Genomic DNA, 13,370 nt, shown 5'->3' on the forward strand with positions numbered 1-13,370 from the left:
TGACAGTGTGAGGCTGGAACAGTGACATGCACTGCAAATCAGAAATACTAAAAACAGGTGTTGCATGTGTTAGGAAAGATCCATATCATAATGATTTGGTCAAGCAGCCAGATAGCAAACATCTACCAGCCACTTTGGACATAAATTAACTCTAGAAAACATACAGTGCTGTAGCACTAAACTGGCCATTATTCAGGGCCAGGGAATCAATTTATGATATAACCATGCTTTATAATTCTGGCATAACACTTAAAACCCCAATCAAGCATTTTTAAAGGCCAATTAGGCTATTGGTATTTAGTTGTTATATATCTACTGAGTGTGCACATGGATTCTCAATGAAAGGTAGCATTTAAAAAAACAATTAAAGGTAGCCAGAAAAAAAGCTTTCTTTTCATTTAATTCCACCCTAAATTAAAAAAACTTCCATCAAACCTACAGTATTTCTAAATTTATGCTGCTCTACATTTTCAAAAAACACAAAACATAATGTAAGAAACTACAGCTTCTAAATGCAGTCTTAACTTCATGTTTAGCTCCCACAATTGGAGAGGGGAAAATTCTCCCAGGTCTTTCAGAAATGTACTGCATCCTACACAACAGGGTGGACTGTTAAAGATCTGAATGTATGACGTCCTCCTGTCATTCAGGTGATTTTTTACACTTTGCCCACATTTAATCTTCTTGTTTTTTATTTATTTTTTAAATCACTTTTGAACGTGTTTCCCATTTTGTGTAATCTAATTTTAAGTATGTTGTTTTCCTTGTCAGTCCATTCAGGTGAATAGCATATGAGATCTTATTGTAACTGCAAGGCACTGTTGTAGGCATACTCCGAGTTATTTTGGAAACTGCTGCAGAATATCACCTCCTTTAATCACTTGCATTTAAACATGCTCCCATGTCCCTGGACACATTTTGTCTCATCTGTAGTAAGCATTTAGATTAATTTAATTGTGGATACAAAATGCCACAAGTGAAAACAATCCATGTTCAATAAACAATTTAACATTTTTAACACATTTCAACGTTTTGTATTGCAGCTGTCTGGGGAGTGGATGTTAATAGTGGTTGTTAGGGTTGTAGAACATCAGAAATTATAAAATGTCAAAGTAGAAAATCACCCAGGGAAATTTCTGGGGACATAGACACATCTTATAAATAGAGCACACTCTGAATCCACCATGTCTCTAATTCACTGTCAGTGGAGCAGCTCCAGAAAGTTTCTTTTGATGCCATCGCAGATAATTGTCTTGCTACTGCAGTTTCTGGCTTTGTTCATATTCATATTCATATTCATATTCATGCATAGTGATAAACTGTAAAAGATCATTGGAGTAACAATCCTGTCTTGTACCAATAGATATAGAAACCAGAGGGTCCAAAGGGCATGCAAGGTGCCACCACTGGTCTGTGCGTTCAAGTGTGTGTGTGTGTGTGTGTCTCTCTGTCTGTCTGTAAGACCGCACATGAGCGTAACCCCAGGCTCACCACACTCTACTGTAGGGCTGCAACGATTAGTCAACATAATCAACAAAATCGATTATGCAAATTCGTTGACTTCGATTTTTATCATTATCAATATTATTTGTTTTAATTTCAGGCTGTATGCATGAAAGATACACCTTATTAACAGTAAATGATGCAATGAACAAGTGCTGCTGGTGACATGCAGCAGGGAAGCAAAGACGCGAGTTTCAAACAAAGTCTGGGAATATTTCAACTCTGAAACCAATAATACAACAGAATGGCCTTTAACAGTAGCATTACACCAACATTTTCAACAAAACTATCCTGGAGCCACATCTGAACCAGATAGTAAGCTGGTGAGTATTTATGCTAGCAGCTTGAGTAAAGACCTGAATATGTGCTGACAGTTAGAGAGGATAACGAGCTCTCATCTCCACACAAAACGTATTGAAAAAACTTAGACCTATATCCATTATCTGTTATTATTATATTCTTTGTCATTAAATGAATAGTTAGGTGAAGAGTATTTACAATGTTAAGGAAGAAGCCCAGAGTTAAAGTAAATGTGCTCTCTCACTCTACCTGCACACAGAGAATCCACTGCATTTACAGGCATGAAATTACTGAATAATATTCATTACTGAATTTCTGTATTATCAAGAGGTAAGACAATATTATTCTACCATAACATGCAATTATGATAATTTACAAATTTGTAATAAAGTTTACAATTTTTTTTCTTCCTTTCTTCCTAGTAACAAACAGTGTATGGATGACTTCCTCCTTCATTAGCAGAAGTCTTGACAGAGAGGATCCTCAATGAAGCTTTGAATTTTGAGCTGCATGATTCAGTTTTCTTTTTGTTATGACTAATGAAACTAAGAGAATAATCATTAGATTAATCGATTACCAAAATAACTGATAGTTGCAGCCCTACCCTACCGTCCCTCTGCCTCATACCAGAGGTCAACAGCACACCTGAGGACAGCATGCGTGCACCAGCGTATTTGCATAGATAACATATACTGTAAATGCATCCAGATGTAAATGAATAATGCAATCCTGTGTGTGTTATTACATATTTATAAGTGTGTGTACCCTGTAGCTGTACAGTAAAGAGCGAATATGTGCGCTGCTGTTAAATTGAGCGGTGTGAATACATTTCCATGCATGAGTGAGTGAGTATGTGCGTAAGATCTGGCAGTGTGAGACGGAGCATTTTGTCAAAGGGGGTTGCTCTTGGCGCTGCCTCTTGATCTCTTCTTCCCCTCTAACAGCCTTGTGCTTGCTATCTCTCACAGTGATGCCACACAATGATACCAGGCTTTTCCACAGTGCATCTTATGCCTGTTTGCTTTCCAGATCGTCCATCTGCCGCCCGCTGCTGCACTGCAAAAAATGTCCATCTTAAAGAAGTCAGTTAGTCGAGTTATGAGTCTTAAAAATCTTGTTTTCTTTAAAATTACAAGGAAAAATCTGCCAATAGGGTGAGATAATTACACTTATTTCCAATGTTTCACCCATTTGGAGAACTTTCTTGAAGTGACAGTATCTTGAAATGCGGCGAATAATAAGGTAGGTTACTAGTTTCAAGATAATGTCACTTGAGTCAAGCAAATTATTGAAACAAGTTGATGCATTAGAAAAAAAGTGAAATTATCCAACACCATTGGAATTTTTCCACTTGTTTTAGGAAAAATAAGTTTTCCAGAGTCAACACAAGTCTAAATAATTTGACACGGTGGATATTTTTTGCAGTATGTGGCAGTACGTTTCTCTGAATTTTGAAGGATGTTTTTCGTAGAACTTGCCAGCCTGTCTGTGTTTTTACCTTTCTGACTGTCTGCCTGCATATCTGTCCATCTGTCTACCTCTCAGTTTTCCAACCCTAATGACCATCTATGCCTGTCACCTTGTGAGCCTGCATGCCTGGCTGAATCTGCATGTGCAGCTTTGTTCCGTCATATTTGTCTGCTTGCCTTCTGGTTGATTGAATGGCACCTATTCTTGTTTTTCTGACAGCTTTTCAAACTCGGTGAGAATCCATTCCACAGGCACATATTCACGAGAGAACTATATAACGCTAAAAGCCCAAACACATAATTACCCTGTGTGACGACTGTAACCGCACATTTTCAGGCCATTACAAACAAAGATGTTCACAAACGCCTACAACATTTCAATGCACACAGTATGAGAGTGCCGGATATTTGCAGTCACAGTCACCATTTATAAACCTTTATTTTTCCAGCAAAGATTAACTTAGCATGCATGCTCTTTTACGCCAACAACCTGCTCCAATTACACATAGTCACATCTGTAAGCTGCCCAGTACAACTGTTTGTTGTTGTCAGGTGAAAACCCTGTAAATCCAAAATGTCAACTTCTCAGGAACTAAGACAAACAGCCTTGTATTAGCTTGATCACAATGCATTTTTGACTTTATCCTGTGCATTTTCTTTTGGTTTCATAAAGCTCAAGAGGTCGGAGACATTTTCTCAACACTCTGAGGAGCATGTAGTCCTTCAACTGAAGCAAAAACGTGAAAATCACCAAAATTGGAGTTACATGGTTTTCACAGGACAACAGCGTTCAGTTGGACACTGAGCAACTCCACTGGAGCATCTGGTAGTTCGACTGTCTCACTGGAGAAGAGAGCGTTTTTCATTAATTCTCCACCACCAGGTTTTTCCAGCAACTCTGCTTCTCTAACTTCTAAGCTACCGTCTCTTCCAGTGCTTGTAAAAATAATCTACTGAGGGAAAATTATACACATACAGTATACCTGTATAATTAGACTGTACATTCTAAGTGCCACACACAAATACAGAATGACACACCGACACACTTAACACAATGTATACACAGACGTTTCTATTTAAATTAAATGGACCATGTTGCAGTACAGCAAATATTTTAGAGGGTCTAAATGTCAGAATTTCACACAAAGTAGAAAAAAAATGTTGTTAATATGCTTGATATATTGTTTTCACAGGTCTTACAAGTAATTTCATGCTGGCACGATTCTTTCTCGCTGCTCTTTAATTTGCTCATGTTTCGTTAAACTCTGTAAGATCACAGAAAGGAGTTGGGATAAGAGTCTGCTATCAGCAGAGAGTAAGAATGGACTATTGTTCCTATGGGAATCAGTTCAAAGCTAGAGATTTACAAATATGTTTTTCTCTCCGTGTGTTATGAATGGACTTGAGATATTGCAATATGTTTGTATTATGAATGCATTTCATGTTAGTAGCCTATACTTGCTAGAAATTAATTCTGTAGCGTCTACCAGACACAGCAGTTGTCTGCAGCTATCACAGAGCTCAGATCAGTTTCACAGAGAAGGAATGTCACTCTTTTCAACTTTTACAACTCACAGCGCTGTCAGGAAAAATTAAATTGACCTGCCTGGATTAATGTCTCATTCTTGAAAGACAGAAAAGCAATAGTCACCGAGTTTTGTCTCTAATAAAGCCATTTCCGGGCCAAGCAAAAGAATGTAAAAATAGCTTGTTTTTATGACTTCATGGCCTCTCGCAAATGGAAATCGCTCATTTAGCATCGAGAACACAATTTACAAAGCACTTAACAGAACTGTAAATGGCCTTTCTCATGCCTGAAAAGCTTAGTCTGAGGATGGAGATCAATAACATTGGATCTCTCTTCACTTTATTCATCAGTCTTTTCTTTCTTTCCACTTTTTCACAAGATTACTGTATTAACTTCCTGGAAAGCCATCTTCAGACACACAAGTGTGGTCACACAGTCAACACTACCCACAGTCCAATGCAAACAATCATACACTGCTTGTAAACAAACAGGCAAAGACAACCACATGAATTACATACACTAACACAGAGCTTCTTATTTTGGTAGGGAAATTGTTGCTTTGAACCGACCAGATTGAGAACACACAAATTGAATCTACACTATAGTTCAAATCGGGATAATCGTACAAATCAAGACGAAAGCCTTGTCACAATCCCATCAATTATCAAAGGAAAGGGACACAAAGATGCGATTGAGCTCCTACATCTCCCCAGCATTAATTAGGACCTCAGTAATTAGCTATCTGAAAATAATTACCATCAAAATGTCTGATTAAAATCTCCATCAGTCTCAAAGTCAGGAGACGGGAAAAAAAGAAGACACCAAGCATCGAATTAAGGCGTGTTACTTTTTCAGCGACGTCCACCACAGTTGTCCCCTCATTTGGTTTTAATTGAGCAGCAGATATGTGGGTAGTACCTCTGATTGGATCTGAGAAGCAGCGCAGCATTGGAACAGTTGATTGAAAGTGACCTTGCTCTAATTACAATTGGTCTAATTATAATTCTCTGATTACATCCCTGCAGGAAATGTAAGAATAGGATGTTGCTGGTGGCCTTTGCTCGCTGCATTAAGATATATTCTGAATTGATTTATTGTTTAAGATAAGAGGCAAGATATTGTTGTTTTCATTTTGAGACAATAATTGCTGTAAATTTGCTTTGTTTGTTTTTTGGTACTGGATGATGTTTGAGATGAATAAAGCAGGAAAAACTCTGTCTGCCTTTCTCCTTTTTTACTCATCAGTTTTCACTCTCTTTACCGAGTGAGTGTTTAAAATCTCAAACCCAGCTCCCCCTCAATGTTTCTCACTCTTTTTGACTTGCACTCCATCTCCAACTCCTTATTTATTTCTCTCCACCTCCTTCCCTCCCATCCACCATGTGTCTTCCTCCATCTCTTCCTCCCTTTCTCCATCCCCCCCCCCCCCTCCCCCTCCCTCTCTCTCTCTCTCCCTCTCTCTCTTTGTTGGGGCTGAGGTCGTGCTGCCCTCCAGCTCCGTTCCCCGGAGCCAGGATGACATCATCACATGGCTGCCGCCTTCCCCGAGTGCCTATTCATCACCCAGATCATCATCGCCAGCATCAGCAGCATCATCTGCACGCACGCACGCGCGCACACACACACACACACACACACACACACGTACACACACCTACCTACTGCAAGAAGATAAAAGAGAGCCCCAAGCAGGTCTGCAGGATTGCAGGCATAAAAGAAAGAGGGATAGAACCAGAAAGAGAGAAAGAGAGAGAGAGAGAGAGAGGGGGAGAGATAGGGAGGACAATCCTGCTGGGGTAGGCAGAAACCCCTGACCTGTGCACTTCCAACAATGCGTCTCAATAAACCACAGCACAGACAAATCTGATGAGTCAGACTCCAGGCTACAGAGGGAAAACAACAACATCAAAAAGCAGGAGAGGAGACCCCCCTCCTCCGCCTCGTAACTTCCCCCGAGGAGAGGCGCACTTCCTCTCTTCTTAGTCACCAGTTAATCTAAAACTTCAAGAGCTTTGGAAACGCTTACAAGTATTCTGGTTACTGGATAGCGCACGGCTGAATCAACCGAAGCCTTGATGTACGGGAATTAGTAGTTAGACACTGGGGCAGAATAGAAGAATAAAGAGTGTTTCCAACACACTGACTGTTGTCTGTCTGCCCAGTCTGCTGTAGATAGTAGGTAAGGCCATACACTACCGGTCAAAAGTTTGGACATACCACATTTTTCTTTATTTTTACTATTTTCCACATTTTTGAATAATATTAAAGCCATCAAAACTATGAAATAACACAAACGGAATTATTCAGTGACCAAAAAAGTGTTAAACAAATCAAAACTATCTTATATTTTAGATTCTTTAAAGTAGTCGCCCTTTACCTTGATAGAAAGGCAAAGGCTTTGGAAAGAAATTCATAAATAGGCATCAACTTCACTATGTATATTCGTCTAAGAAACTAATTTCAAGCATTTAAGCATAAGCCTTTAGATCAAAATGGCTTTAAGATAATGAAAACATTCAATCAGGTGTGTCTAAACTTTTGACTGGTAGTGTATATGCAGTATTTCATAGCTGCTGTACGTTAGCAGTAAGCATGTAGCAGCAGCAGCACATACCTCAAATCCCACTCAGTATGTTCTCTGTGCTCCCTGTCGCACACTGCATTTAATTAAGACAACATCTACTAACGCTGTCTAATCATGAAACGCCACGTCAGTCGCAGGATGCCACCCAGAAAGAGCGAGGAGAGACATAACGGCTTTGACTCACGTAGTCATGGAAGGCCTGGCCTCGCTGGAGTGTTCACATGTCTCTCTTCTCTCTGGAGCCGCACAGTACAGGTCCCAGAAAACACTGCAACACACAGAACGGCAGTCAGAGAGAGAAAAAAATCACAACAAAGAGAAACATTCAAGCCTGACAGACAAAAATAATAGTCCATTTTAGAGTCGGGGGAAATCCGGCATCAAGACAATAACTGTGATTCTATTATCATGGTTGTAATAGGCGACTTGGAGGGCGGCGTTACAACAATTCACAAAACGGCAACCTGCGGAAGAGCTGCTGAGGACAATGAATGAGATGAAGATAAATGAAAATATGGGGCAGCGTAATCTGAAGAGTGATTATTTAATAACGTCAAGGATAGAATGAAGAAAAATGGGATGAATACGAAGCAGGTGAGGAGTTATTAGGGAAAAACACTCACCACCACCATGAGTGGAGAACCCTGGAGGTTCTCCTAATGTGATGTTCTTCTCCCATCGGATCTAGGCAGAGAGAGAGGGAGAGAGAGAGAGAGAGAGAGAGAGAGAGAGAGAGAGAGAGAGAGAGAGAGAGAGAGAGAGAGAGAGAGAGAGAAACAGATGCTTTAGAGACTTATTAACTGCAGATGAAAGCCTGACATCTGAATTACCTGCATTACAAAGTTGGAGAGGGTGCAGGGGAATTCTCATACACATACCATTATGTAATTATATTATGATTCTCATGCCGTGGATTGATAAGTGGATAAGTGTGTCTATGCGTGCATGGAAGCCTGCCTATTCGCAAGCAAGTTTGCAAGTGTGTGTGTGTGTGTGTGTGCGTGGAGTCAGCCAGCAGATGTATGAGTCTGCGTTTAGGAACATGTACCAGCCTGAGGAGCCCAATCAAACCTTTTTCAGCCCACACACCCTGAATCTTCAGTCTGCTCCTCTCCCACATTATCTATCCTTCTCCTCCTGTCTTTTTCGTGTATTCACTCATCCACACCTTCATCTCTTCTTTCTTTCTTTAGAAGTGAAAGAACGACATCTCAGCCAAGGTCAATGACTAACATGAGTGCTGACATCACCCACTGTGCTCAGTAGTCCTGATTTATGTACGCACACAATGTCTATTGATGTGCACACACACACACACACACACACACACAAAGAGGCAGACAGACACGCAGGCTTGGTGAAAAAGACCACACACACACACACACACACACACACACACACACACACACACAAACACACACACACACACACACACCTAATGGTCTGAACGGCAGCTGGGAGCAGCAGTGAGACGACCCTCTACAGAGACTGTGACGGTAGTGTTTAGTCTGGCTCTCTATAAACAGAGTTACATCACTCTCTTTATGACTTTAGAGGAAAATTATCTCATTTTCATCTTCTCTCCATTTCCTCCTCTGACTTGTTTACATGCGGGTAGGGCAATAAGAAAAGACATCTACTGTACACTGCAAAAAAGATCCATCTCAACAAGTCATTTAGTTTCATATTCAACCTTCAAATCTTACTTTTCTCAAAACGAGAGAAAACTTCTGGGGTGAGATAACTCCAATACAGTTTCATTTGTTTATTGAATTTTCTAGAAATGAGTGTCAATACCTTAAAACAAGTGCACACTGCACTATCAAGAAAATGAAACCTGTTTCTACAAAATTCTTGAAACAAGTTGATTTGCATTGGAAACAAGTGAAATTATCTAACCCCATTGGCAGATTGACGGAAAATTACGATTTTAAGACTCAATAATAGACAAAATGACTTGTTAAAGGTCGTGTTAAAGTATCAAAAAAATCGGCAACTACAACTAAATCAACACAATCCATATTAGAAAACGGAGCCTCTAAACGAGCCGCTTGGACTTCCGTAACTTTGCCCCATCACAAAGGTTTGCTCATTATCATTTTTGTAAGAAATAATAGTTTAACAAAGTGTTTTTTTCAAAACGGTTGAGCGGTTGTCATTGTTACCTGAGAGTTTTCCCTACCTGTCGCTGCCTGTTCTGCCGGCGCTATGGGTGTCTCACATTTCACTCTTGAAACGGTTAGCCAATCAGAACAGAGGGGTCATTAATATTAATGAGTCTTAAAGACAACAGAAACAGCCTGTTCTTGGCAAGGCTCAAAGAGCTGCTGGAAATTAACGTGTAAAAATGGATTGAGAGTGTTTTTGGTACATGACACCACACAAACAGCTTTTAATGGACCGCAAGACATAAAATAAAACACTTGAAAGTGTAGAATATGGGACCTTTAAGATGGATATTTTTTGCAGTGTAACACTCAACTTACAACAATGCAAGCAAGCAATAAAATAAGACGAAAATTACATCGCTGCACTTTCAATCAGACTGTCCTGACCTACTGTAAGTTGCACATCATCAAACACAGTGAGCGCTGTCACACAACCACAACATATCCCGTGTTGCTTTCTATCCCTGTGACTTTTCAAAGAACTGCCCTGCTTTGAAGTGTTTTTGCTGGTCGGAAACTACACAGATTTGTTTATCCCACATGTTCTCAGTCCAAGTTAACAGTTCTAGTAAAGACTTCGGTAGGGTCTATAAGACAGCCAGTACTTGCATAAACAGTGTGACAAAGAGGGATTTGCTCTCTCATAATTGCTTACTCACACAGCGAAAGGACACAAAAGATGCCGAATGGGCATGACATCCCTCATTTCATCTAATTGGCCCTCACTCTGTCCCAACATGACTTCAGACAGTTCAGGTCAGGACAGTTTTTAGTGCGTTCTCATATTCCCCTTCATCTGGAAAGGGTAGAGGAAAACAGCATTGGCAGTACCCACATATCCTGTCTTCTTGCCGTCTGCTCTCTGCGGCGGTTCATTCATTTACCTTCATCATGCTATAGTGAAATCCCTTTAGCGTGATTACTGTCAGATGTAGGCTGTCTGTTGCAGGCTGTTCTCACTACATTTAGGCCTGGGATTTTAAAGCAGAGTTTAGGCTGGAATCATCTTCAAAATCACTTCTTAAAACCTATTTTACATACAGGCTTTTTTTTTTACTGACCTTGGTGTCCTGTTTTTTCCCCCCATATATTTTTATTCTAATTCTTGTAATTTTAAGTCTAGTATTTTTTATTGTTTAGTTTATTGTCTTTTTATTACTATTGTTCCATCTTTAGCAAAGCACTTCGTAATGCAGTTTTGAAAAGCACTCAGTGAAAAAAAACATACATCATCATTATTTAGCAATGGCATGTTGCCGAAACGCGTTTGGTTTTTAAAGTTTTTTTTTGAAGAGCATCCATCGGCCTCCACGAGTAGCTGAATTTTTTCCTATTCTAGTTATATCCAGTTCATGCACTTGGTTTAAAGATGAAGTTGCTACAGTTCTTCTTCTTATATTAGCATTAATTGAACCATCACCTAAACTTGTATTTAGCTTGTGTTGTCATTGGACCTGTATATGGTTTGGTATAGTATGGTTTGGCTCTCTCTGTGACAGCATGAGCCTGTGTTTGGGTCTGATGTGTGAGTGTTTTTTCTGGGCTCTTGTTTCCTGAGCCTGGAGATATAAACAGATGTGGATGATAAACAGTGGATAACAGGCCTTTAAAGCCATGTTCTACTCCACCCCTCTACTCCAGCAAGAGCTACACTATGGCGTAATGTTACCCTGTGTGTGTGTGAGTGTGTGTGTGTGTGTGTGTGTGTGTGAGTGTGCGCGCGCATGTGTATTGTATATAAGCGGCTGTGTTTATACTTGTTGCTCTCTTAGCTAATGCGTTCCCACACTTGAATACGACACCGCCTATCCCTTTCATCTCTCACATCTGCGGAAGAAGAGAGAGCAAGTGATATGGCAGTGGATACCAGGGGGAAAAGGGTGTCAGAGAGAGAGAGAGAGAGAGAGAGAGAGAGAGAGAGAGAGAGAGAGAGAGAGAGAGAGAGAGAGAGAGAGAGAGAGAGAGAGAGAGAGAGAGAGAGAGAAAAGAAAGGTGTGTGCATGTGTGTGAACCCGCAAGTTAAGAGTGATGCGAATGGGTGCCAGCTGATGATGTGTACCTTTTCCATCCCTCTCTCTTTGTTCTCCTCTTCCTCCAACTCTCTATGACCAGCTCCACTCCATCTCTGTCTTCTACATTGTAATTTAGAGTCATTTAGACTGAAGCACCAGAATCAACTGACCCCATTTTCACCCCCCCCCCCCCATCACCTTTTTACCTTCCACAGAAATGGAGTGAGGACAAGAGTGCATCTGAGGAAGAGCAGTGGAGAGACAGATACAGAGATCAAGAGAGGAGAGGAAAGATGAGAGAGAAAGAGAGAGAGAGAGCGAGAAAGAAGAATCAGAAAAGACAAGAAGGAGATTGAGGGAGATGGAAAGAGATGGAAAGAGATGGAGCTACTGAGCGGATCAGACAGTGATGTCAGTGGAAGACGTCAGCTGTGGGCTGAGCATCGTAACTCTCTCTGTGCTCCGGCCCAGTCCTACTAAATGGATCCCTAATGTTAAAAAAGCCTCCTGCCTGTACCGGCCTGTTGGCTCAGCACTGGAAGGCAAGGCTAATTCAATTAGCAGCTACACTCTGGCAGAGCTTACTGGACACCGCATGAGGGTCAGACCACCCTTCAGAGAGTGGACACATACATAACATGGGTTATATTCACACACACACACACACACACACTCTTACATACACACACACACACACACACACACACACACACACCCCATCCTTGTGACTTACCTCTGAGAGAAAGGTCTGTGCTGACTTCTGTGCTCCTACATGTAGCAGGTATTCATACACGTACAGAGCTAACCTGCGCACAAAGACAAAGAGAACAGCGGGAGACAAATGGGTCAGAGTGCTAATCATGAGCAAAACAGTCGGTCTTGATTCTGTAACAAAAAAAAACACATGGCTGAGAAAACACTAGCATTAATTAGTGGAGTGGAGAGGTACACTTAGCCAAGGACAAAGAAAGACAGAAATGGTAGATGGTAGGGAAAGAGAGAGAGAGAGAGAGAGAGAGAGAGAGAGAGAGAGAGAGAGAGAGAGAGAGAGAGAGAGAGAGAGAGGAGAAGCAGTGGTGCAATTTTGCTACCAGACAAAAACTTATCCAAAGCATTTACAATTCCCCACAGATTCATCTTGGATATCCCTAACTTTTGAACTCAGTGAGTGGAACCAGTTCCTTAAGATTAAATAAAACTTTCTGCTTGCTATTCCAGAGGGGGCCAGACACCACACAGACTTCCTTGACCATCTCTCTCCAGGCTTCAGGGATAGAAAAGAAGCATCTGGGGACCTAAGACAATTATACTTTACTACCCCATTTCTGTGTAAGATAAAATACACAAATAAGAGGGAGGCTAAAAATAAAGATGAAGGAGCCTACGCATGGATAGGGATTGCCAACCAGCTCCAGAGCGCAGTTTGCAACGATGAGTGAGAGCTTTACAGTCCGTGACAAATCTCATGATAAACAGAAACTACAGCATCTAACATGGAGACTCATACACCAGGTTATGAGCACTAATCATCACATGGGTGTCGAGCAACAGGCCCGGCAACTTTTAAAGACATTTGAAATTTTGCCCTACATTATGCTAAATCTAAAAACACACACACCCACTTGAAGAACAAACAGCACGGTGGGAAGAGTGCGCTCGGTGGAACGGCACTGCAAAGCACCTCTTCCTCGCGCCTCGGGCTCTCCATAGACTTCCTCCCATGGCTTTGATCACAGTAAGAATTAATTACAGGCTTGATTTGTTAATCAATTCTCCTCCCAGTGTGTCTCTGCTGGTACTAACAGC

At 40.9% G+C, this 13,370-nt stretch overlaps 1 protein-coding gene across 1 annotated transcript in view; it reads right to left on the minus strand.

The window, feature by feature from the left end:
* Positions 1 to 13,370, minus strand: part of LOC139661454 (single-stranded DNA-binding protein 2-like) — a 51,501-nt gene that overhangs the window by 16,443 nt on the left and 21,688 nt on the right. Inside the window, 5 exon segments of the mRNA XM_071539880.1 lie at positions 7,569 to 7,585; positions 7,588 to 7,652; positions 8,008 to 8,023; positions 8,026 to 8,068; positions 12,298 to 12,370. Of these exon segments, the coding sequence (XP_071395981.1) occupies positions 7,569 to 7,585; positions 7,588 to 7,652; positions 8,008 to 8,023; positions 8,026 to 8,068; positions 12,298 to 12,370 (214 nt within the window).

The sequence above is a fragment of the Centroberyx affinis genome, unplaced genomic scaffold (assembly GCF_046629955.1).
Source record: "Centroberyx affinis isolate AG114_WGS23_722 - 3 ecotype Tasmania unplaced genomic scaffold, CSIRO-AGI_Caff_v1 ptg003531l_1, whole genome shotgun sequence".
Lineage (NCBI taxonomy): Eukaryota > Metazoa > Chordata > Actinopteri > Beryciformes > Berycidae > Centroberyx > Centroberyx affinis.